Below are 24,844 nucleotides of genomic sequence, written 5' to 3' on the forward strand. Positions count from 1 at the left end.
AAATTGGGAATCTGTATATCAGCTCAAAACTAAGTCATATCGTGATGAAAGTTCAATTTAATTAAGAATATTTTTCAAGTCCGATGCACAAGACTCTGTTCTAATAACCCACACATGAAACAACTTCTTATTTTTGTCTGCTAATTTGTTTTCCACTCAAGTCCAGCTTTGATCCACCTAATGCACAGATGCACTGGAGTCATTCAGTATGAGAGGCATCACAAAAAGAGCATGAATGGGTATACATTAAATATCGCTTAACAGAGAGAAAGCATTAGCCTCATCAAAGATAAATAGGTCTTAGGAAGCTACACAGTCATTACATGTCTGTGAGCCATTTTGGTGCAGACATCTGCAGCCACTGTTAGACTCGCTGATATGGAAAATCTGTTTGCTAACTCATTTAAGAAAATGTACAGAGACCATAAAATGCCACACAACGGAAATGTTTATTGATGCATGTGCAAAGTTTGAAGATATGACTTTGAGGAATATACAATAAGTCAGCAACAACACAAATTTAAAAATGTAAACAATCCCTTTAGTAGTGATATTGTTTTATATTATTGGCATTTAGGTGATATTGTACTTATTGTGGGCTTTTCACATTTACAGCCCTGAAATCTTCACTGAATGGTCCCCTTTTTATTAGTATACTATCTTTAATTTTAGAGGAAATTAAGAAATAAAGACACAGCCATGACTATTTTATTATAAGGTAACACAGAGCTGGAGGTAGACAGGAAAACAGTCTACAGCTGGCTACAAGCTGCATTATGTCTTATTTTTAAAATACTCACAAAAAAGTAGAGAGAGCTGATGCTGAAGATGACAGCGTGACCCATTCTTAAGCTTTAATATCGACAGATTTATCATAGATTTTATTTTATTTAATCGTTCCGTTATTGCAAACATGCATTATAACAATCTGATTGCATATTGCTCCAGTAACATTTTCAGGCTATAGTCATGAATACTGAATAAATTAACTCTGTACAAATAAACACCTATACACTGATCAAGTCTTTGTGTGATTTGAATATACCTATAGTAATTTTACACTCTACCCGCAAACAATAACAGCAAAATTTACAGCTTCACAAGAGACGAGAAATAATAGAACATGTACATACAACAGGCTGAGGATCCACCTCGAGAGATTACACAAAATAAAAGGCTGTTCAAACTCAGGTTGACGCCAACACCTACTGAACTGTTTGGGGTTTTAAAATTTATTTTTTTCTTATTCTTTTTTTGCACATTTAAGATCAGAAAGCCACCCATCAGGATATCAGAGCTCAGAGGTTGTTTAATTCATACAGAGAGGGTGTACTGGTGGCAGCAGATGGTAGAGTCGGTGCTCTGGAGGCTGAAGGCTAACACAGCCCGCCTTCATAGTCATCCTCCTCTTCCTCTGGAGCTGGTGCCCCACTAGCACCACCCTGTGGAGCAGCAGCAGCCTTCTTCTTCTTTCCTCCTCCTCCTCCAGGTACCCTCAGGGAAATAGCCAGTTTGGCATACTGTGAGGGGGAGGGGGAGTGTCATTAGCCGTCAGATTTAAAGCCCCTCAATATTTATGCTTTAATCAACTATTTTAAAACGAATAACAAAACCCATAAACACATTTCCTCCTTTGGCAGTGTTGAAATATGGCATCGTTTAAATCAAAATCTAATGACAGCTGTTAATCTAATCCATCCACAACAAATCAACACAGTCCTAATGAAGTTGTCAGTATATAACATCTAAGTCCACACAGGATTTATTTTCATCTTTCATCTTAGGTGATTTTAACATCACCTAAGACAGATAATAATGTCAATCCCACCTGGACCATGACAGCTGTTCCTGCTGCATCTTTAATCTTCTAAAATACAGAAGTTTAATTAGAAATATTTCAGACCTGTTCAGATTTGAGTAGAAAGGTTCATTAAAAGTAAGAGATGGATGGTTAGAATGTAGAAACAGACTACATTTCAAACAGATAGCTAACAATCAAAAAAGGTGAATAACCGAATACTTTAAACAACTAAACTAAAGCCTAACATACTACAAAGACAGCTAAAATGTCTGCCTTACAGAATGAGTGGAAATATATCTTGAAACACTGAGTAGCTGTTGGAGTATGAAGGAGCAACCAAAAGTATTGGACTAAAGGTAACAGCAGTGAGCTAGAAGTTGGTTTGAAGTTGTTAATTAAAGCTGATAAAGTATTAAGTGTGTTAAATGAAGCATTAATATAATCAACTCCTCCAAGGAGGTGAGAGCATTTATACTTGTGTGCTGCTTGGCTCCCCTATTCTGCAATTTCACCACCAAAACACCACCTGGTGGCGGGGTTTCTCTCTTCTTGCTGATTCAAACAATGGCAGCTGAAGTAGCTTGAATCATTCAAACTGAGTGGTTCAATCACAGCTGCTGCAGTCTGCGTTGATCCAGTGTGTAGTTACAGTACATTTCAAGGGAGGTGCACTTCCAGTCATGGCATAGGTTTTCAGAAAGATTTGGGGGTAACCCTGTATCTACAGAGTAGATGAGACACAGTAGTAATAGCCCTGGATCTGGTAGAAGGAATTATTTGAAGCACCCGTCACAGTAGCACATAGGTCAAAATTTGACATTTTGTGTCATCTTTTCAAAAAAACATGTTAAATTGAAATAAGAAAAACTGGACACCATCTTGATGTTCTCAAAGAAACTTTCTCCAACTCATCTGGAACCAGGGCACCAACTCATGTGTGGTGTGGGGGGAATTTTCAGCCTTAAGACAGGTATTAAGCCTCGGATTGCTTTACAGATGGTTAAAACACTGTGTGGAACAGTGATAGCTGAGGACATTCATTATTTTCCACCTTACTCTGTAAAGGCTATTAATTATATATCTAAGGTAACAGAGAAAAACCTGCAATCATGAATACAATGGCTAAAATTCATTTTTATTGTTTGGATTATCTTGACGTTATTTTGGCATTCAGCAAAAAAAATAAAAAAATAAAAAAAATTAAATAAAATATATAGACAGACAGGCGGACGGACGGACGAATGATAAGCCTAATGTTCTGGAAACTTAGCTAACACGTCAGACGTCGCTGCATTATCACAACGGGGCCAGAAGTCTACCATAATCACAAACCACAACAATGAAACCTTAGTACTCACATCATTGTCCATGTACTTCAGCAGAGGTGAGTTACACACGCGATAGACCTGGTCCTCATCCTGCTCATCATAGCCCTGAAGTAACGTCTCCATGGCAACACAATCTTCGCTTCCACTATAGCCAGGCAGGCTGGAGGAGATCAAGCAGTACATCATGTAACCATCTTTAAAGTAAGTGGCAGCAGCGTTACACCATGAATGTGACATCAAGGGTCAAACAAAGTAAGAAGCGAGCCGGTTCTTTCTCTGGTCTTTGATGTTTTGATGAGGATGCAGAATATTTTCCTGCCAGGCTGGCTCGAGGAGACTTTAGTCTCTTCTAACTTCATAATACAGATGGCAATGAAGTGTAGGTGAATTGGCTTACCTGTAACTTTCTCTGACACATTTATCAGCTGCTACGTAGTCGCCTCTGTGAAGATGAACCAGTACTTGAGCAGTTGTTTTCTAAGGAAGAAAAAAAAAAACATGATTTAAATGATATGAAAAAATTAAAAAAGGAAATCTCTTATATGATCGTTTCAGGTGCACAGTGCTGGCTATGAGCATGGCTGTCCCACCCGCCTGCTCTTCAAACCACTGCTTTATGAGGAGCAGACAATGAAAAGAAAGTTGTCTTAAAAACGTGATTGACTTAAAGGCAGAGAAGATAAACCAGATTAAGAGAAACAACACAACATTGCCTACAATGGAAACCTGATTGTTGCACTGCTGATAAACTGTGCAAAAAAGATGTACATGATATAAAAACAAACAGCTGAGCCACCTTGAAGCACATCGGGAAGTTCTCGATCTCTTTGTACATATTCTTTTCTTTCTGCAGGGCGACTGCCGCTTCGTCCAGCCTGGTTAGAAAGGCCAGAAAAAGGCTGATGAGGAGCAGGTTTACAAACACATCACTGACATGAAATATATCAAACAGGCAAGAAGAGAAATCAAAGGAAATTCATTTACCAAGCCCAGCCTTCAAGGTTACCATATCTGATCCTTGGTAATATATATGTGTAAAACCAAAGATGAGTGTTAACATCCCATCCACCATTATTTCCCTTTACCTTTTTAACCTGACCAGAAGTCTGGAGGCTTTTCCCAGCAGTTCTACTGCCTGACGTAGGCGATCCTCATTCTACAAAACACAAAAAAAGGATAAAACAGCTGACTGAACCCCCCCCAAAAAAGCTAAATTATTAAATCTTTGTTGATATCCATACCTCAAATACACCTGCTGCCTTCTGATACAAGTCCACAGCTTTCTCCAGGTTTATAGGCTCTATCAGTCTGAGGAGGAAAAATGTGTTTTAGGAAACACTCTTTTTCAGTCGGAGTATTTTTTGTTAGAATTGAAAGTCAGTTTCTGAGAATAAAAAGTTAACGTAAGTATAATAAACAGCACGTAAATATGCATAATGGCAGTAACAATGCAAGCATTAATTCTCATCACAATAAAGCGATCAGACTTGTGCCATAACCAGCAGCTGGCAGCTTATAATGTTAATAGTTAAAATGATCTTCAGTATGTGAGGTGAGGTGACAAAATGGATCGAATAAAAAAATTAAAATTCTGCATATTAGCTATACCAGTGATTCCCAAAATGTGGGTCGTAGCTCCCAGGTGGGCTGCAAAGGAGCTGCAGGTGGGCCATGAAGTGATTTACAAGAAATCGGTTTTATATTATTTACTTTAAAACTGCCATTAGATATTTAGAAATCATTTTTAAAAAGATATAGAATGAATAAATCAATGTTGTGAAATTTCAAAATTAGATGATTAATTTTCTGATCTATTTTGATCCTGAAAAATCAATAGTAGAAAAAACTAACATGAAGATGGTGCCAGAAATAAAGCTGCTAATGCAGAAGCTCAAATTAATAATTTAAAACACACACAAAAAAAACCTTTAAATTCTTGTGTTAGCCTTGTGTGATGTGATAGTGTGTTTAAAGGTTTGGGAGATCCATAGAAAACGTTCATATTTTAAAATGGTAAGGCTCTGTCTTAAGTCTGGGGACGGCTGCACTACAGAATTAGAATTAAGAGTTTCCTTAAATTTCTGCAGCACTTTATCACAGTCAAAATTTAGCTTTTAGTTAGCTGTGGGCATAAATATAATGCTACAATTATCCTGTTCTTAATTATATTCTCATTGCATCTTTTTAATTACTAAAGAACCCAACAAACCTATTCATCCAATAGCTAAAACACTTGTACTTTGGCAGTGAATGTATGGTGCATATAAATTAAGATGAACTTTCTCATTAATCAGTTATCAGGCAGACTTCTGAAAGGTGTTTATCAAATACATTCATATCGCCATTCCAATGAAAAAAATATGCTTAACTGGTCAGCACTGATCAGCAGAGTAAATTAAGGTATTATTTTTACTTTCCAGCCCGGTCCAGAGCCATGGCAGCAGTGTCCGGTGTCCCGTTCTCCATGTACATCATGCAGGCTTTCTCTATGTACTGGATGGCCTCTGGCATTTTCTTTTGTTCCTGATGCAGTGCAAACACAGCAGAGTTACAATTGTGCTACTGAATCATTATCTCCATCTGTTTTATTATGACTTCACTGTGTGGTTTTAGAGTGGTTACACTCACCTTCATCATCATACCAGCCTGTTCAATAGCCCTGAGGAAATAAGAGTTTGAATCAAACAGGTGTTTCCAAGTTTGCAGCTGCTTCAATATTACAGGTTATTAAGCATTATACTTACTTTGCAGCATGAAAAAGCCTGAAGGACAAGCTAAGGAAATAGCCAAACAAGAGTGAAACTGTGTCATGCTAACAAATATATGGCTTAAAATAAATCAGATTACATTCTCCATTAATAAAATGTTAAACCCCTGATACAAACTTCCCACAGTCTAAAGTGACTTTAACTCTTCTTAGCAAAAATCAACAAGTTGCTAGAAATCTTCCTCAGAGGTTTGGGTCCTTGAAGACACAGCAGGATTACAGTTGTTACAAATTTCTGGGCAGCACCTTACAAATGCAATTCTACTGTTCAAACTTTGTCCCAGAGGTGCTCTGTTGGATTAAGACCTCCTTCGATTTTTGACACAAGGCAAAATGAATCCATGCCAACGTATAAAGTGCTCATGAAATGAAAACCCATCAGAATCAGGGGTGTAACAATTCTTCGAAGCCAGATTTGTTTTACCAGGGTTTGATGGCAGGGTTTTAGCTCAAATCTTAGTTTTCCTTGAGAGGTTGAATAACAAAATACATATGGGAAAATAATCAGTTTGCCACAAATCTTGTCACTTAATTATTTCATTATAAACTGATGACATTTCAATATTTCTACGCAATATCTCCACGTGGGTCTCACAGTATGGAATGACAGAATTATAATATATTGTGTATATTTTTGCCAGAGTTTTGCTGGTCTTGGTTTTTAGAGTTGTTACACCCCTAGTGAGAATAACTATGGTACGCTGTTAAATCTGCGATAAGCAGGCACCCTGAACCCAGCTAAAACAGGACCCAGGGTGCAGGGTTAAAAACGGTTACACCCTACACTGCCTGCACGCTTTGTGTTTCTGTTGTCTGAGCCGCTAACAAAGTGGCTAGCGATTGCACAGAATATATGCAGACTTGTGCCTTTCCTTTGATCAGGAAAGGATACGTTTTGTTTTCTGTGTGGTACTCAGCTTCCTTCAGATAAGCATCCTTTGCTTGTTCATACTGCTTGGCATTCTTGAAGCACACAGCTAGAAACAAAGCACAGAGGTTAGCTCACTGTGAAATTATATATTTGTAATATAATGATAAGAAAAAACACTCCAGTTTTAAGCAATAGTGTCGTTTCGTGTTTTACCTGCTTTGGCGTATTCTGATGCAGCACTGTCAAAGTCAGGCTTCCACTTTGTCAGACTCGTTTTTAAGCTGTAAACACACCACGAGGAACAAATAATACAATTATAATTCGATGGATAAATAACCATAAAGTCACTTTATGTCGCATAACCTTTCAACAGAAAATACACAGTGGCCTTACAGCTAGCTAACGTGAGTAGTAAAACTACAGAGCAGGAAATAATCGTTTTTGTCCTGGCTCACCATTTCTCCGCTTTGGCTATGTGCTCGTGCGCTTCGTTTATCTTCTGAGCAGCCATTATGTTGATCGATCAACTCGGTTATGAGGAATATGTTATTGATAAACGACTATGGATGTCGCTTCGTCGATGTTTGGATTACCAGGAACTCCTCCTCGGCCGCAACGTCACTGTCGCAGGTTACGGATGCCGCATTGGACCAAAAAACAGCAACAACAGGGAATGCGAAAATCTGGCTCTAGTACTGTAATGCAGCTAGAAAATTTGCTTTTTGTTTTTTTTTAATGAAAAACTATACAATCAGATCCACAATAGCACATTTTTGGGGGGCAATATCCCCTCTGTTCACCACCACAGTGGATTTTTAAATGTAATTTCCACGCCCTCGCTTTAAAACCAAGTCATTTATAAGTATTAAAACAACAATAGCCTTTGCTCAAAGTCTGGATTATGAATTTGGAAGCAATTACAAGAAAGTCTGGTGACGTGGGAGCCTACAGTGTGATTTCAAATTCCAGGAGTTTCACAAAGCTTCAGTCCAATGTTTGCTGATAATATGTTTTGTAAATATAAAGAAAAATAGAGTGCTAAATTAATGCAGGATTAAAAGGGCCTTAACTTAACCCTCCATGACTAACAGGTCTAACAGAACACCATGACACTACCAGTGTTTGGTAAGGTTGCAGGCACAACAAAAGAACCATCCACAGATAATTCTTTAACTTTCCATCAGGGAGCGAATAGGCACTGTTAAGTCAGGGCATTGGCCCATTGATTATCTTCAGTTCGCAGTGTATTTATTTAAGTCTCTTGTTTTCATTCAGAAATTTCCAATCACATACTGGTTCTGTACTTTTTTTTTTTGTTATTTTTTCGTAGCTGAGGACAAGTGAAGGCGCAGGAGGCTATAGCAACTTGACATAGTGGGCCTCTTTAACATTTTCCAGATGTGTGCGGAGTGAATGTATGGAACCCATACATGTTAATACCATTGGCAAAGCACCAGATAGTCAGTCTGCCATGCTTATGAGAACTACGTCAAACTTTATAGGACAGTGCTCCTTTGTTCTCTTTGTCAAACTGCACTTTCCCTTGTGGTCTTTACATTTTTTTCCTTGCCAAACATTAAATGAAATATACTTGAACAGAATTCCTGAGAGTTTTATATCACTCTGAGAAAACAGAACATCTTGCATTGATTCTCCACACTTACATTGGATATTCACAGTCCTGTTTGTTGGACTGCAACCTCAGGTCAAATAAAACTTGTACATATCACAAATTTACCTAAAGGGGCTTTAAAAGGGATCAAGAATCTCAGTTGTGATACAAAAAGAAAACGTTTTTTTTTCATGGTGAAAAGAAAGTATATCCGCCCCCTTTTCTAAGGTTTTACATCTCAGGATATTGCAAAAAAAGCAATTAGTCATTTGTAGGTCTTAAATTTAAATGAATACAGCTTGATTCCATGTTTTGGCACTGATCACCACCTGCACTCATGTATATATCTTTCTACGTAGCACTTTTAATTCTTATTCTCATGTATATATCTCATGTATATCTCATGCATATATCTTTCTACGTAGCACTTTTAATTCTTATTCTTACTTTTATTTTTTCATGTCTATTTAAGTGCAATTTATGACAGCATGTTTGCACTGAAGCACCGCAGCAATTTCCTAATGTTGTAAACCTGCTCAACATTTGGCAATAAAACCCATTCTGATTCTGATTCTGATTCTGATTGAATTGAACAACAAAACATGATGTATTACATTGTGCCATTATTTAAGTAAATGTAGAAACTGTGTGTGAAAAACTGAATGCACCCCATGATTCAGTAGCACCTTTTATAGGGATAGTTTGAAGCAATAATAAAGGTTTGCAGGGCATCATTTTATTCACAGCTCTCTTAAGGTCTCATTGGAAAACTGTGATCAGATTGAATTCCAGACTTTGACTGTGACATTGCAACACCTTTATTATTTTCTTTTGTCAGCCATTGTGTTATATGTTGGGCTCACTCTCCAGTTGTATGACCAATTTCAGTCAGACAGATGGCTTCACAATTGACTTCAGAAAACTTTGGTATACAGAGTTCATGATCAACTCAATGACTGCAAGGAGTCCAGATCCTGTGGTTATGAAACAAGCCCAATCTGCAGCCGTGCTAACATTTGGTGTGAGGTGTTTGTGCTGATATGCTGTGTTTGGTTCTGCCAGACATGCCACAAGACGTCTGGTGGTTTATTCTGAGGCAGTTTTCCAAACCAATGCCGTGCTGTCTTCCTTTTAGAGAAAAGATGCTTTTTCCTGGCAAACTTTCCAAACAAGCCATACTGGTTCACTCTGTTTCTAATTGTACTGTCATGAACTTTTAACATTTAACATGCTTACTGAGGTCTGTGGAATTTGTAGTTCTTGTTTTTTTCCCTGAGAGTCCCTGAGCCTGTGCTTAATTTGCTTAATTTGCTTAGACATCCACTCTGGATACAAACTGACAGCTGATATCAATGTTTTCCACTTGTTAATAATCTTTCTCGGTGTAGAATGATGGAATTCAGTGAAATTCATATGGACTTAGAACCTTTTCAAGACTGATGGGAAGCAACAATTGTTTCTGTAAGATCAGTGTTGATGTATTTCCTTCTTGGCATTGTGTTAACACACACCCGAATGCTCCAGACTAGCAAACTGCCAAAACGTCTGCTTTTATAGAAATCCTCAAAGTTGCTGGTGATTAAATAATCAAGGGCATTCAATTATCAGGATCTGACCTCTACTTACCCTCTTAATTCTTTTGGGAGAAGGGAGGGTGTACTTATTTTTACCATGTAACCTCTACATTTTGACTTAATTTTTGTTAAATAAATAATTACATGGTATAATATGTCATGTTTTGTAATTCTTCTGAGGCTGTATTTACCCAATTGTAAGACCTAATAAGGACCAGATTATGCACTGAAATCTTATAATTGATATAACTGACATCCTCTTATAATTGACATTATCAATTATAAGAGGATGTCTCTCTACATGCAGGCCTAATATTTGGTGCCTTTTTAATGAAAACGTTTAATAAATCAAAATAACATGTAAAAGTAATACAGTCTGATTACAAGTGATTAAGCGGTCTCTGGTTATAATTTTATAAAATTTATAAAAATAGAAATCATAGCCACCGGAAGCGGAAATGACATCACGATGGCCCCGGTCTCTAATGGCTGAACAACAACAACTGTCGGCGACTGACAAACTTTCGCAAACTTCATCAGAGACAAAAGAAAGTTGGAGATATCGGCTTGTGTTGTTTCTGTAACCGGTTAGGGTTATTTGTCTGTTCGTCTTATAGTCACAAATGTGGGATTACTGATGGATCCGAGGTATGATATTCCACGGAGGGCCGCCGGCGGTGGCGGCGGGGGCTCCGCGAACTCGTCCCCCGCTCTGGGGGCTCAGTCACGCCGCAGGAAGATGCCTCCCAGACCCGCTGATTTCAAACTTCAGATTATCATTATTGGCTCTCGTGGTGTTGGTAAAACAAGTCTCATGGAAAGATTTACCGACGACACTTTCTGCGAAGCTTGCAAGTCAACCGTAGGTGAGGACAGAAGGCATTAAAAGATTTAGTTTTTTCGACTACTTTTCATTTAATCAGCTACAACATGTAGAAGGGCTCTGGCTAAATACTCGAGGAGAAATGCGTAAACTACTGTGGGGTGCGCCCAGTGACCATAAATCCTCCAAGTTCACTTGCATAGCGACTAAACTTTATTTCCAATGCTAGCTGTAGCTCGCTAGGTATGTTGATAACAGTATCTTAGCCAGTTGACTATGGTGACTGAAGTAACAATAGCATTTCCTTTGACTTCAATCACATGAACTAGGCTTCCTTAAGCTTTTTTAACGTTTGCATGTAGAGATTTTAGACTTCTGCTAAAGGACAGCGTTTTTATTAATTAAATACAAATGAATAATTGTACTTTATTACTGTTCTGATAATATTTGCAGAATATTATATTATAGGTATTATGGGTCTGAATTACTGTTTACTTCTAGTAACCCTGTTTTGGTTATGTTAACCAGGAAGTAGTCTTATCCAATACCACCTTATTTTACTGATATATCTCTACACAGAGAACTAAGATGTTGCATATTTCTACATAAAAACACATTATTTGATTATTTGACCCCTGGTATGTTTACTTACTAAACACGAGATTGCCATGTGACAAATTGCCAGTCATGTTTGCAGATTAAAAATACACATGAGATCTGTTTATACATACAGCTGGGTAAACAGTCCTATGACCAGTCCGGCAGCCAGCCATAGTGTCCAGTCCCAAAATAGTCTAAAAGAAGCAGCTGCTAAAGCAGAGCTCCATTTTGTGCCCTGTCACTCCCTGACACAGCTCATAAGTTGTGTGAGATGTGTCACTAATAACATGCTTCTTTGATTAGGTACCACAGAGGGAATAGCTTTACAGTCTCCCAGCCTGTCTGAAAAAGTTGCCTCAGACGAGCTGGGTGATGCAATGTGGCTTGTATTGTTTTGTGGATGGCTCAGTGAGTGCTCCACATCTATTAAATCTACTAACACTAGAACTTATGGGCAAAGTCTTGAACTTGTGCCTTTGTTCACATGTTTTGGTTCCCTCATAGGAGTTGACTTCAAAATCAAGACGGTTGAGCTGAGAGGGAAGAAGATTAGACTACAGATATGGTAAGTGAGGAGTTCCTTTACTTTCCTGCCTGTTGCATGTCCTCTGTCTCTCTGTCCGTCCTATCAGCATGCAGGCTTCACTAACAAAAGCTGCTGTTTGGCTTACTGGGTGTATTCCAGCTGTGTTTCTTGCATGTTTCTCCATGTCAACATGTTTTTGTACAGATTCCCAGTGTCTCCTGTGGGAATCTCACTAGTAAACATCATCATGCAAACCACATCATCATTGCTCACCATGTTGTCTGAGGTTTCAGATTGCTTGTTTATATCAGGTACTGCTGTTGTTACTAGGAATATCTCGTCACTATTTCTTTACTGATATCTTGAGTATCTGCAGGTGCTGGTGTGCTCTTTTCGCCTAACAACTAAGCTGTTACTACTAGATTTGTGTGAATGCATTTGACCTACCTCGGCTGTCTAAAAACATAAATGGTTCTACTTTCCTAAAGGTTGTACCTATGAGCTGTGAAATTATGTAGTCAAGACTCGGTGGATTCGTGTCTGAATCTGTCAGATCTGACCTAGGAGAACTGAGAGACCATGTGAGAATAAAGCAGGAAATTGTCTTGTGAAGTTACTCTGAGTGGGTGTCATTTGTCAAAGCTCCTGCATGATCTGTTCCTGCACTCCCCCACAAAACAACCAGCCATGCATCCCTGTTTTAACTTATCCTGTTTAGAGGGTTAGAGCCTATACCAGCTATCATAGGGTGAGAGGCGGGGTACACCGGTTGGACAGGTTGGAAATCCATCAACAGAAACAAATAAAGTATTTTCCAGTACCGACAATCTTCTTTTCTCAAGTTATTTCAGTTTTATTTATGTAGCACCAACTAAGAACCACAGTTGTTTCAATGTTATATAGTAAGGTAGTGAGACTATCTTTTAAATGATCCCCTATTAACCAAGCACTTGTTGATGGTGGGAGGGAAAAACCTCCCTTTTAACAGGAGCTCAGAGTCATCTACTATCACCAATCTAGGGGTAAAGGGTAAAAGAAGGCAAAAAAAAGGAAAGCAAAGAAAGACCATGCACAATAGTTAATGACATGCACTAGTGGCCTATAAACACATGGGGGGTGAAAAAATGCTTAGAACCTTAGTACCCCGACCTCCTCCTAATTAAAATATTATAATAGTTGTGTGGTTAAAATGGTAAAACCAAAACAGAGAAAATGCTATTCTTAGCATAGTAGTGATTCTATCCAGACCCCATCAGTGGGTTGCAATGAGTGTACTTTATTATCAGTGGTTGAGAGTGACGTCAGTGAAGTCTCACCTTGGCCAGTCCACCAGCAGCTCTTTGTGGTTAGTAAGGACAGCATGACCTAATGTGTTCAAAATATTTTCTGATGAAGGTCCTTGGTGGCATGCCCAGATTGAAATAGTTATATCCACAGATCCTGGTACTAATAAATATAAGAAATGTAATGCAGACTACACTTCATTAGGTTTTTCTAATAGTTGGGCTTACTGTAGCAGAAGACTTTATTTTCCTCACGTAATGCAAATGCCTGCAAAATTGTATCGTACCCTAACACAGGCAATCCACCAGGGTTGTTATCAACTTGACAAGTCAGCTCTGGGTTTTCCAGTCAAACTGACTGTATTCACAAGGAAAAAACAAATTTGGCTTCACATGGCCAACCCAGAGAATGAGAGTAATACTATATTCCAATGTATTTAAAAAAAACAAACAGACCAAGTCATATTAGGGGAAAATGCAAATTGCATGTAAAGTTAATATTAGGCTTCAGGCTTATAAGAAAGGTAAATGGAAGCAAGCAAACGAGCGAGGACTAAAAGTGTCTGTAAGGATCTGTGTGTTCTGAATAAAAACTGTAGATCCTCTTAGTATCTGCACACTGAGGTGCAAGGGCTTTTCCAGACAATCGCTTGGTCGCTAGGTCTTATGCTGACCTTTTGTCTTGGACGTGATCTACTATGGCGCAGGTTACGTGTGCGTACGTGTATTAGTTACCATGGCGATGTAAAACTGGAAACCCAGGGTTAAGCCTGAAGTCACTTAAGCACCAAATCCTGCTTCGTGGTGGAGTTCTGAGGTTGGTGGTTATTCCAGCTTTTTGTTGTTTATCTGCTCTAAAGGAAAACTGAAGCATGAACCAAAACTATAGATTTGGAGGTTTGTTACATCCCTGTTTGTTAATAAAATAATTAGTAATAGCATTATCAGTCAGTTAATGGTACATATTAGACTGTGTTTAGTGTCATTGAGTAATTAGCGTTAACCATACAGTGACTTTACAAACATTACATACTGTGCTGTTGCAGCTTAATACTCGCACTAAATAGCTAAATGTAATGTGCTCTTTGCAGAAATCACAGATGTATGCAGTGAAATCTTAAATCAGTCTCATATTGTCTCATATCTCAGTCAATTAGTGACAAGATGTTATTTGATACTGTTATCCTGTTGCCGTCTTGTGATCTCAGTTAGGCTCTGATTTCATTTTGAAAACATTTGGTGTCCAACAACTGAAGAGCTGCTTCAGCTACAGACTTATTACATGCAAGTGTGTGACGATGCTTGGTTAAAATGTGGGAGCGCTATCTCTTATTTCCATACATATCTGTCTTGCTCCCATCCACCATCACCGCAGCACATCCTCCCTTCACACCTCTGCCTGTCCTCCACCTGTCAGACGAGGAGTATCACTGTGTGTATGTTTCTCATGTTGCACTGCTCACATCAAGCTCCAACACTGCCGCGCCCAACCTTACCTAACCCTGCCATTGTGCTGCTGTCTCTGTCTGCTCTTCTGCTCATAAGCCTGACTGTGACTCACAGGGGGAAAGGGAGAGACTATCTGGCTGGAGGTACAGTAACACTGCACTGTGAGTGTGGCTCAAACTGCTTGTCATGCTGCCAGTCCAGACTCGGATGATCAGCCGAGTGTGGTCATATTTCAAATTAAATATGAAACTGACGAGTTACCTTCCGAAAATGCAACATTATAAAGTGCATGCGTATTTAATAACCCGTAATAGCTAATATTGCTACAGTTATATTGCTAATATCGACTTTATCTCGTCTTCTTTCAAAGTCTAAAAGTGACATTTTGGAACAAAACTCTTCAGTGGTGTGTTTTTCTGTTTAGTTTTAATAGATGACGATGTGAAGCTTTAGACAGTGATTCAGTGTTTTAAAACCAATAGCATGTCTACTATCTCAATAAATGACAAATTCTTACACTAATTTATGATGTAACATTTCTGCTAAATTACCACAGAAATTACATGTTCATACACTTTTATGTATTGTCTTTAAAAACCAGTTACCTATTAATCAAATTTAATTAATGGAAAACACAATCAAAAAACTATGGGTTAATCTGTTCTCACATGATTGAGTTTTTATAATGTGTGATCTCTTTCAGGGACACCGCAGGCCAGGAGAGGTTCAACAGCATCACATCAGCATACTACAGAGGAGCCAAGGGAATTGTGCTTGTGTATGATATCACAAAACAGGAGACCTTTGAGGACCTTCCCAAGTGGATGAAAATGATTGACAAGGTAAACTAAAGTCCAGCGTGTCAGAGAGTGTGTATTATGTTTTTGTTTCTTTTTATTACAACTCCTCCCTTTTCTCTTATAAAATGAAACATGAATTTAGTTTATCTATTTATTCCATGATATTTATCCTACAGTTCTGCCTTTTTCTATAAAGGGGACCAATTCCAACTGGGACTGATCAAAAACTAGACCTTGGTGTTGCCCCTCAGTTCAAATGATTTGTGCTGAATAATACTATAAGTATTTGAAAATCCATGTGTGGGAATATGTGTCTTTTTACTGTAGATTTTCCTGTCTGTGATATGATATGATGAAGATTTAACTGCAGTAATCTGATTTGACTTTTGTGAGACGGTAGGCCGGTGATTTCCTGACTTGTGTCTGCTGTGGTCTGTTTTCCATCAGTACGCCTCAGAGGAAGCAGAGCTTCTGCTGGTCGGGAACAAGCTGGACTGTGAGACTGATCGTATCATCTCCAGGCAACAAGGAGAGAGGGTGGGTTCAACAGCAAAGTCCTTCACCGTCTTATTACTGCACCGCACCTTCAGGTTTTACCTGTCAGCCGCAAAAGGTTAATGGGGTTGCTGCCATTGTCCAGCCGGGCAGGCAGGCTGGACACACAAATTTGTGAGTCCAATAACTTGAGAAAAAGATGACATAAGATTTTGAAATTGATACCATTGGTGGAACTACCAGGACGCTGAGGGGTTGTACTGGCAGCCACCAGTATTTTACAAATCTGAATAATCTAAACATCTAAGATTAGATAAAACAGGCCAAACAGTAGATTATTTGACAGCAAAAAACCCAAACAAAAAAATCTGTAATGCAAATAGTTTGACAGGTATGTACTTCATACTAAAAACTGAGTTAATAATATGCCAGTGAATCAACTGTGCACTTGAAGAGTGTTTGGAGCTTTCTTCAATTTAATTTGTGCTCCTGAGGATTGAGTTTGGGTTTCCATGCCGACTCTAACCCCGAGCTCGTTTTGTTTCACTTGTTTTATAGTTTGCCTCTCGAATAAGTGGAATGCGCTTCTGCGAAGCTAGTGCGAAGGATAATTTTAATGTGGATGAAATCTTCCTGAAGCTTGTGGACGACATTCTTAGCAAGGTGAGGTTAAGTGCGCCTGAAATACATTTTACACAATGTTTGGTTCATTTTGGTTCACTTTGAGTTTTTATGAATGAAAGTAGACGGGTAAACATGAAGTCATGTAGATCAACACATAAAACATTTACTATACATTTTTGGTGATGTCATCGTATAGCGCAACCAAACTCATGTAGAGGGGCTCAGATTCTAGTGACTGATAGCAATAAATACTTATTTCTTTTCTATCATATAGAAGTAATTTATCAGCTGAGTCAAGTAGTGTAAAAATGATACATATATTTTGATGGTGAAGTGATTAACTCACTATCTTGACAGTGGACATCATCACACTGATTTTATTGTTTTTCAGCTCTTCCATTCATACTAATATTATATCTGATTTGTCAGTTGTGCATTAATACACCAAAAAGGCTACACTGGAGTGTGCTTGGAACCAAAGTGCATGGAACACGTCCGAAATTTGTTTGATCTGAACCAAACCGACTGTTTTCACACATGAACTCCAGATAGTGTCCATAAAATCATGCCTTCATGTCTTAATGTTTGCAAAGGTGCCCTTTTTCAATTGTAGCACACAGCAGGAGATGATTTGCTTCAAATGCGATCTCTCTGCTGGAAGTATTCTTTGAGGTTCAGGAGAGGATGCTGCCTGGAGTCATTACATGTGACGTCCACTCCAAACCACCGGTTTATTATCTGTGCTGTTCTCATTATTGATTCAACTGGGCATCATGTAGACTTTGTATTGGGATACGGGAACATTGAAGACTGACTGCGCTTGATATATGTGTTCTCATTTTTATGCGGGTGTGATATTTTCCACTTATGTACATATGTGGGAGTCCACTCGGGTCCAAATTACAAAATCAGATCCAGGCTCTGCACACATCTGCATGTCTGCCAGTTTTTTTTGTTTTGTTTTTTTTGTAACACACTACATATACTCTGCTGCAGAGATGCTACAAAGCACCAAATATGCATTTGCATATTACCTCTACTTCAGAGAACTGTAACATGAGTGATCACTTGTCTGTGTTTGCAGCTGTTCAGTGTCCATTAAAGCTCGGTGCTGCAGGACATGTGTGGGAATGACTTGTGTAAACGCACCATTCATTTAGTGGCCTATTAAATTTGAATTGACATTTGTCTTGTCATGTGTTTGCTTTTTGCCTTGTTTCGCTTACTTAGATGATGGAAGAGCTATTTAAAAACTTGCCTAATACACTCACAGGAAAATTGTTAAAGGAATCTGATTCTTTTCCATCATATTGTTTTATTACTTTAGTCTTTTGTTTGTTTGTTTTAATCTATCTGTCGATGGTGTTGCTTGTCACACTCTGTTTGGCGGCTGCTGATGTCACTTTGTCTGTGATCCAACAGATGCCTCTGGAAGTTCCCAACAAGGAGCTTTCCAACAGTGTCCTGTCTCTGCAGCCTGAACCGGAAGTGCCACCGGAGTTGCCCCCTCCTCGCATGCGCTGTTGCTGAGAGTCGGAGTGGTCCCCCACCCTACCTATGCGCGCGCGCGCGCGCGCGCGCACACACACACACACACACACACACACACACACACACACACACACACACACACACACACAGCTCACACATGCAGAGTACCAATCTGGCCACTGGGGGGCAGCACACAGCAGCACTTTGGAATCAGTGACTGCTGAAATGCATGGACTCTTTAAACAAGCAGTGTTATCTTCCTTTGATTATTCTCCTGTTTTGTAACTGTACACTATGACCTGCTTCACACTAACACTTAGGCCTGAATCACCCACTTCCTTCCACCTTTTTGTCAACACTTGACCCAGACTACCTCATTGCTCAGACGGTTAGGCTAGTTGTGCCCCGCAGGTGCCTTCCAGGTAGAGAGTCCTCTGGTAGCAGTTGCACTTTTTTTTTTTTTTTGCTTTGTTTTTGAGGAGGGCGATTACTGAGGGCCTTACAACTTGTTTGCTTCCGGTAGTCCTTTATCATCACGCCAAGTTTAACATTGTCTGAGTTGGGTCTGTTATCTCTGCATTTACTAGCTCACAGAAAAGGGATGACAACATCTCACGGCTTCCCTGCTTAGTTTAAACTCTTGAGGCTGCAGGTACATAGTTTTAGTGTACTTTTGTGTGCTCGTTAATATGTATGATTTCAAAGGGGCTCAAGGTAAACAAAAGCACACGGTGTAAATATAGTGTGTTTCTGTAATGACTGGACATGGTGCAGGTGGTTGTGGCCAGCAGCAGGGGTTGTGTGGTGGTGATATCATATCAGTTTATATTGCTTTGCCTTAATAGTATTAAAATGGCTGCTTGTTTCAAATGTGTATAAATTGTAATGTTTTGCACTACAATCCATCTTCGCTAGTTAAGCTGACATGCAGAAAAGGAAAGTACACGACTTGTAGCTTAGCACTAATAAAGATGGATCTGGCCTCGGCACTGCCGCTCAGAACGCTTCCACACCCGATCGGGCTGCAAGGAGAGATGGGTAGTGTAGTCTTTGAGGGATTTGTCTTTGTACAAGGGAATTCTCCCTGTGTTTGTGGCGGGTATATCAGAGCAGATAGTACACTGGCATATGTGGGTCAGCCTTTGTTGTGTTTTTGTTACTAATATTTGTGCTTTGTCTTTTCCTTTGAATTCAGATACAGGTTAGAGACAAAAACATGTGTTTCCCTTTTGGAGGGAAAAATGCAGGAAGGTTTGATTAGTATTTCAATGACTCAGGAATCTTTGGTCGGTTCCTATCTGTTGTGCTAGTGGCTCGATTGGCTTTGAGTTCTTTAAAAAAATGCTTAAAATGGTCATTTGCATTTTTTTTCTTTTGATTTTTATTTGGCAGTTTGTTACGGACCAGTGTGTGGATTATCTGTTACGTTCACATTTTCAGAAATACTAGGCAGTGCATATAATCTAAGCCTTCCTGTGTATGATTAAATCCTTTAAAGGGGACCTATTATGCTTTCATGTTTGTATTCTTGGATTCTACTAGAGTAGCTTTGCATGATTCACTTATACTGGGCTTCAGTGAAGACCCTCGGTTAATCCATCGTCTGAAACAAGTCGTTTAAGCTCCCATACCCCTCACTTTGAGCCCGGGATGTCAAACTAATTTTACATGGTGGGCCACATACTGCCCAAATTGGTTTGAAGTGTGCCTGACCAGCAAAACTCCCCTCTCAATCAGTGTGAAGATGTTTAACTACACCTTTAATCCCATTTAATCTAAGAAAAACAAGTGTCAACAGTACATCACAGAGTTTCTACACGATGAAGACATTTTGCAGTAAGTGAATGAAATCTGTCAGCATAAATAAATAAATATGTAAAATTACAGAATAAACATATTTTATTCATTCAAATCATACAAACCTTTATAGGAACCTTAAGATGTTCCAAAGCCGTCCATTGGGCTGGATGGAAGTCTTTGCCTGGCCAATTCTGGGCCTCAGGCTTCATGTTTGACACCCCTGCTTTAATCCAAAAATATTCTGATTGGTTGCCCATCACATTCACAACACTTGAATGGCAGATGGGTGAAGTTTCTGTGTAATATCTCAAAAACAAGATATTGCACTTCATTGGTCCGGTCACATTCAAATCTCAGCAATAAAACCGTGGTTTTTTTTGTTTGTTTTTTTAAACGGTCTGAAAGTGAATATTCAGAGCAGTCTGAAGCCTAAACTTGACTCATTGCACATACACTGATTTAAAATTTTGAGTCAGTTCAATTTCTGAGCAAGCATCACCACAATGTGACTGGTTGAGATGTGGAGAAGCATAATAGGTCCACTTTAATTCTTCCGTCTTTGTTTCCTTATATGACTTCAAGTGTAGCGCTGTGTTTGTGTTTCGTTAGATGTTGCAGTAAAAGCTCGAGTCTGAGGGTGAGGAAAACTGCTCAAATGAACCGATTCAAAAGGAATGACTTTAGTTAATATTTTCTTGCTTTGTTGTTGTTTTTAGATTGAATTTTTATGTTAAAGTCGAGCTTTTGTGGTAATAAAATGGCACATTATGTATTCTAACAAATGAAAACGTTCATCCCAAAACGGAGATGTTGAAAATGCGATGCCTTTGCTAATGACACCGTCTCCGTCATCCAAGCACATCTCGCAATAAGACCATCAGCCAGCAAAACAACCTTTGAATACAAATTATCAGAAAATTTGGGGTTTTAAAGGTTGTGTTTTGAAATGTTAGCTGAGGATTTCTTGAGTTTTTTGGAAGGAAACATTTGATTTGTCCCTCTTCCTTTGACTTTTTGCATTTCGCACTAACCCTGTGGTCTCTGTTTTAATAGCCCAAGCCTTACTTTACTACTCAGTGTTTAAAATATACATTAAAAAAGTGCTTTTGTTTGAAATATGTATCTTTTAAGATGGAAGACTGTACTTTGTATTAAACCTGTTTTTGAGAGGTTTTGGCATGTTTAAAGCAGATTTATGGTATTTATAACTTGTGGCATTCTTGAACTAATGAAATACAATTAAAGATGTCTATATTTATTACCAGATTATGGTCTTGATTTATTTGACTGTCTCTGTTCTGTTAAATTTTGGGTCTGGGAACTTCCAAATGTCGTCCAAGATGCTATAAAAAGTGATGTTTTACTTAATACTAAGGATTATAAACGTGGAGACTTATTGGTCATCTTTGCTCCTCGCGTGAAGGTGTTCAATAGCCAATAGTGTGCGTGCCATTAGGACATGCGCACCAGAGCGTGTCAGACCTGGTCCCGCCTGGTCCCGGAGAAAACAAGGGGTGTGCTTGGGTGCTTGTGAAGCAGCAGCAGCGGCGCATGCGCCCAGGAGAAAATCACGGGCGTCGTGCCTCGCCGCAGCGATTGCAGATTTTTGATGTCAGATTGGAAGGAGTGAGAAGGGGTGAGAGACACTGGGGTCTAACATACCGAGCCCGGTGGAAAAGAGGAGTGGAAACCCGGAGTGTGTAAGAAGAGAAGAGGCGTGTGTGACTCCGACTTAATCCTTTCTTTCCAACTTGAGTCTTACAAGCCTGTCTGCAGATGCAACCTGTCTGTCATCCCATCCGTCCCAGTAATCCCTGTTTATTGCAGCGTTTCCTCCAAAGGGGACTACAATGACACCCTGGTGAACACGCTCAGGATGGAGTAATCATACAAGCACCCAGCGCAGCGCAGGATGCGCATCTCCAACCCGACGACGGAGAAGAAGAAGGTAGAGAAACCTGGCTGTTATTCTGCTTTCACATGTCAGAGATTTTCCGCGGCGCTGTGGATTGATCGTTTCCGTCATCAGCCTTCTGCTGCCGGTGTCGGTGTATAATGGAGAGCTCCAATGGCTCTGGCAGCGACACCAAACCGCAGAACCACCAGTTGGAGAAGAAGCGACTGAACCGAGCGCCTTCACCGGCCAGACCTTTCCTCAAAGACGTGCACACCCGCGGTGCCAAACCACCTGCCATCGTACCGAAATCCCCCAAACTAAGCAAGCAGCAGCAGTCTGCCACAGTGCCCTTAGCCCACCTGAACCGCAGCTCCAGACGCACCCCGGCCGGAGCCAAGGAGAAAGCAGCCACGGCAAAAAGTAACACCAAGTCTGCCGTCGCGAAAAAACCCACCAAGGTGCCACAGCATGCCGCAGCTGAGCCCAAACCCGCCAGCATCAAGCCGGACTGCACCAGCAGTCCGATCTTCGCCAAAGGCAAGAAGGGAAAACTAGCCTCCGGTTCTCCGGGCCCTCTCAGCCATGGATCCCCGATCCGGGTACCGACCGGAGCGCCTCTCGGCCGAGTCAGCCAGACCGACAGCAGTTCAGACCTGTCAGACTGCCCGTCCGAGCCGCTATCGGATGAGCAGAGGCTGGCACCAGCCGCTAGTAGCGACGCCGAGTCTGGTACCGGCTCCAGTGACCGGGATCAGCTGGGAGCAGAAGCTACCGCATCCACAGCTGCTGCCCCGCCGCGCACAACCGAGGCTTCCGCCGCCAAGGGAAGCAAGTCTCAGGCTCAGCTCGCTCCGGGCTCGCACGGAGAGAAACACAAGCAGGAGAAACCCTCCGCAAGCGCACAATCCAAACTGCCAAGCACCAAGCAAGCAACCGAGGAGGACCTGCAACGGGAAATTGAGGACTTGAGATCGGAAAACGACTACCTCAAGGTATGACAGCCTGATTTCAACAAGTTACAGAAAAATCACTGTTTTTGTGTGTGCATTTTTCCACATTCCATCCAGAGCAGCTATCCAATCAAAATCGGTCCCGTCACAGGACATCTATGGGTTCTTTTTAAGTGTCCTTGAACTTCCACCTGCTCACTAATTGGAAGCATAATTACAATCCTAAGACATTTCCCCATGATGCACAGCTGTCATCCCCACGAAATCCCCGCTCTCCATTCATCATGTCATCACTCGTATTTTTTTAACCTTCCCGGGATTCCCTGCTGGTTTGACCTTTATCAATAGGATTACATTGATAGTGGTTTTTATCCTAGTATGCCCTTTAAAATTTAGGTGTTTCATATTGTTGCTGTCAAATCACCAAAGTCTGTTTTGACAGAAAGTCTCAACATCCATTTTCCACTCTGTTGCATTTGGGGCATACATAAGTACATCTGTGTGTGCGCGTAATGATGCGAACACACTGTAATCAGATGCGGTGCAGATCTTATTTCTGCTATTTCTTAACTTTTTGGAGTTGTGTTCAGAACATAAGTGGATGACAAACGAATGCATGTGTCTGCGGATCTAACCAAGAGTTAGATCTCAGAAACCTCTGTTTTTAAGAGGGTGTACGTATATAATGCTTTGTTTGCAGCTTCAGTGGACCTGATTATACGCAGAATCCCCCCCCCCCCTTAAGTAGGTTATCCACATAATTTGGGGAGGGGGAGGCAAACAGTTAATGCGGCATACACTCTTGCAGCCTTTTTTTTTTTTAATTCAATGTTTATTTGCATGTTACTGATGAGAGTATTATTTCAAAGTTGATCACGCATGTCTGCGTCTCTCTCTGGCTCGGTGGAGACACAAGAGAGTTAATCAGCTTTACTGGCTCCCGCTGTAATGGCTTTATCCCACAGGACTTGATAACAGTCAGATGTCCCATGTGTGCAGGGTTCAAACACCCTCCTGCTTGGCTGTCAGCCTGCCAGCTGGGTCTCTGAGGTCCTTTACCACGCCCCAGCCCCCATGGCCCAAAAATGTATGGGAGCCCTCATCTCTGCTGCATCTTATCCTCATGGAAAAAATGTTCAACATATTTATTTTTCTTGGGAATTTATTATTTCTGATGGTTTGGCAGTTTTGATTGGGGTGAAGGGAGACAGGGGAGATATAGGGGAGCGATATTTGATAAAAATCTGTCTGTTTATACGGTATTTATATACATGACAACATTACATTACTACCAAAAGACAAAAGAGTTTTGTTTTTTTAATTAGAGCTGCAGTGATTAATTGTTAATTAAGAGCAAATTAATCAGCGAGCGATCTGATTGTTGTTTTTCAAGCATAAATGTGGCGGTTTGCTGTTTTTCTACCCCGTTCAATATTATTTGATTTTGGAAAGTTGACAAGATTAAAAAAAATGTTTTTTAAAACCTTTTTATGAGCTTTTTAAAAAAATAAAAATAAATTCAAAGTTAATTATAAAATATATCTGTTTGAGAAGAAGAATAGCTGGAACCTTTTACAGATTATCTTATTATTATTATTTAATTATCTGACTGACACTTCTGGAAAGATTACTTGTTTGGTCTGTTATTAGTCTATCAAAATTACTTTCAGCCCCATCCATAAGTATTTCAAATGTTTATAAGCATATAAAATGTACCTTTTTATATAGTATAAAAATATAGTTATTTTACTTTAAAAATGTACTAAAATTTCAACTTTAAGATCATGAAAAATCAGTGTTGTTGCTGTTTGTTTGGTCTGTCAATCAATTGGTTGTCTTATTGTTTTAGTTCCACTGGCTTTTTAAAACTTATAGAATGAAATTATATATTCATTAATGATCATAAAATTTTCCATCTATTTCGCTTCATGTTAACCTTTATGTAAATCGATAACATTAGTGTTCTGGATTACTGATTTGACAAAGCATGCTAAAAATGATGGTAGTCAATGTTTAAATATGTCTCCAGCTTTCTGGATTGAACAATAAATCAATTACAAATAAAATAACTGTCAGGTAAACTGATACGTAAAATCATCTGTTCCAGGTCTTCACTGATCGTGAATACAAGTTCAAACAAACATCTCCAGCTT

At 39.7% G+C, this 24,844-nt stretch overlaps 3 protein-coding genes across 8 annotated transcripts in view; 2 read left to right on the forward strand and 1 right to left on the reverse strand.

The window, feature by feature from the left end:
• Positions 1 to 430: 430 nt before the first annotated feature.
• On the reverse strand, positions 431 to 7,406 carry napgb (N-ethylmaleimide-sensitive factor attachment protein, gamma b). The gene is made up of 12 exons (XM_004555257.3): positions 7,223 to 7,406; positions 6,981 to 7,048; positions 6,789 to 6,873; positions 5,874 to 5,891; positions 5,758 to 5,788; positions 5,543 to 5,652; positions 4,371 to 4,437; positions 4,215 to 4,285; positions 3,926 to 4,004; positions 3,527 to 3,606; positions 3,160 to 3,289; positions 431 to 1,520 (listed from the first exon to the last, which is right to left on the reverse strand). The coding sequence occupies exons 1-12, from the start codon at positions 7,276 to 7,278 to the stop codon at positions 1,377 to 1,379; spliced, it is 939 nt and encodes a 312-aa protein (XP_004555314.1). The 5' UTR covers positions 7,279 to 7,406; the 3' UTR covers positions 431 to 1,376.
• Positions 7,407 to 10,423: 3,017 nt separating this feature from the next.
• rab12 (RAB12, member RAS oncogene family) lies at positions 10,424 to 21,110 on the forward strand. Of its 2 annotated transcripts, XM_076876425.1 has the most exons (7): positions 10,424 to 10,819; positions 11,881 to 11,941; positions 15,338 to 15,476; positions 15,882 to 15,971; positions 16,488 to 16,592; positions 17,976 to 18,123; positions 18,154 to 21,110. In XM_076876425.1, the coding sequence occupies exons 1-6, from the start codon at positions 10,591 to 10,593 to the stop codon at positions 18,081 to 18,083; spliced, it is 732 nt and encodes a 243-aa protein (XP_076732540.1). In that variant the 5' UTR covers positions 10,424 to 10,590; the 3' UTR covers positions 18,084 to 18,123; positions 18,154 to 21,110. The 2 variants fall into 2 exon arrangements, with proteins under 2 accessions (XP_076732540.1, XP_004555315.1); XM_004555258.4 differs by having other exon boundaries at positions 17,976 to 21,110.
• A 243-nt stretch (positions 21,111 to 21,353) lies between these two features.
• The window catches only part of mtcl1 (microtubule crosslinking factor 1), an 86,447-nt gene continuing 82,956 nt past the window's right edge, over positions 21,354 to 24,844 (forward strand). For 3 of the 5 annotated variants that reach the window (XM_014413468.4, XM_004555261.4, XM_004555262.4), the window contains exon 1: positions 21,354 to 22,733. In XM_014413468.4, coding sequence (XP_014268954.3) covers positions 21,900 to 22,733 — 834 coding nt within the window. In that variant the 5' untranslated portion in view covers positions 21,354 to 21,899. The remainder of the gene's footprint in view (positions 22,734 to 24,844) is intronic. The other 2 variants (XM_004555259.4, XM_004555260.4) reach the window with 1 other exon arrangement.

Source organism: Maylandia zebra, linkage group LG18 (genome assembly GCF_041146795.1).
Source record: "Maylandia zebra isolate NMK-2024a linkage group LG18, Mzebra_GT3a, whole genome shotgun sequence".
NCBI lineage: Eukaryota > Metazoa > Chordata > Actinopteri > Cichliformes > Cichlidae > Maylandia > Maylandia zebra.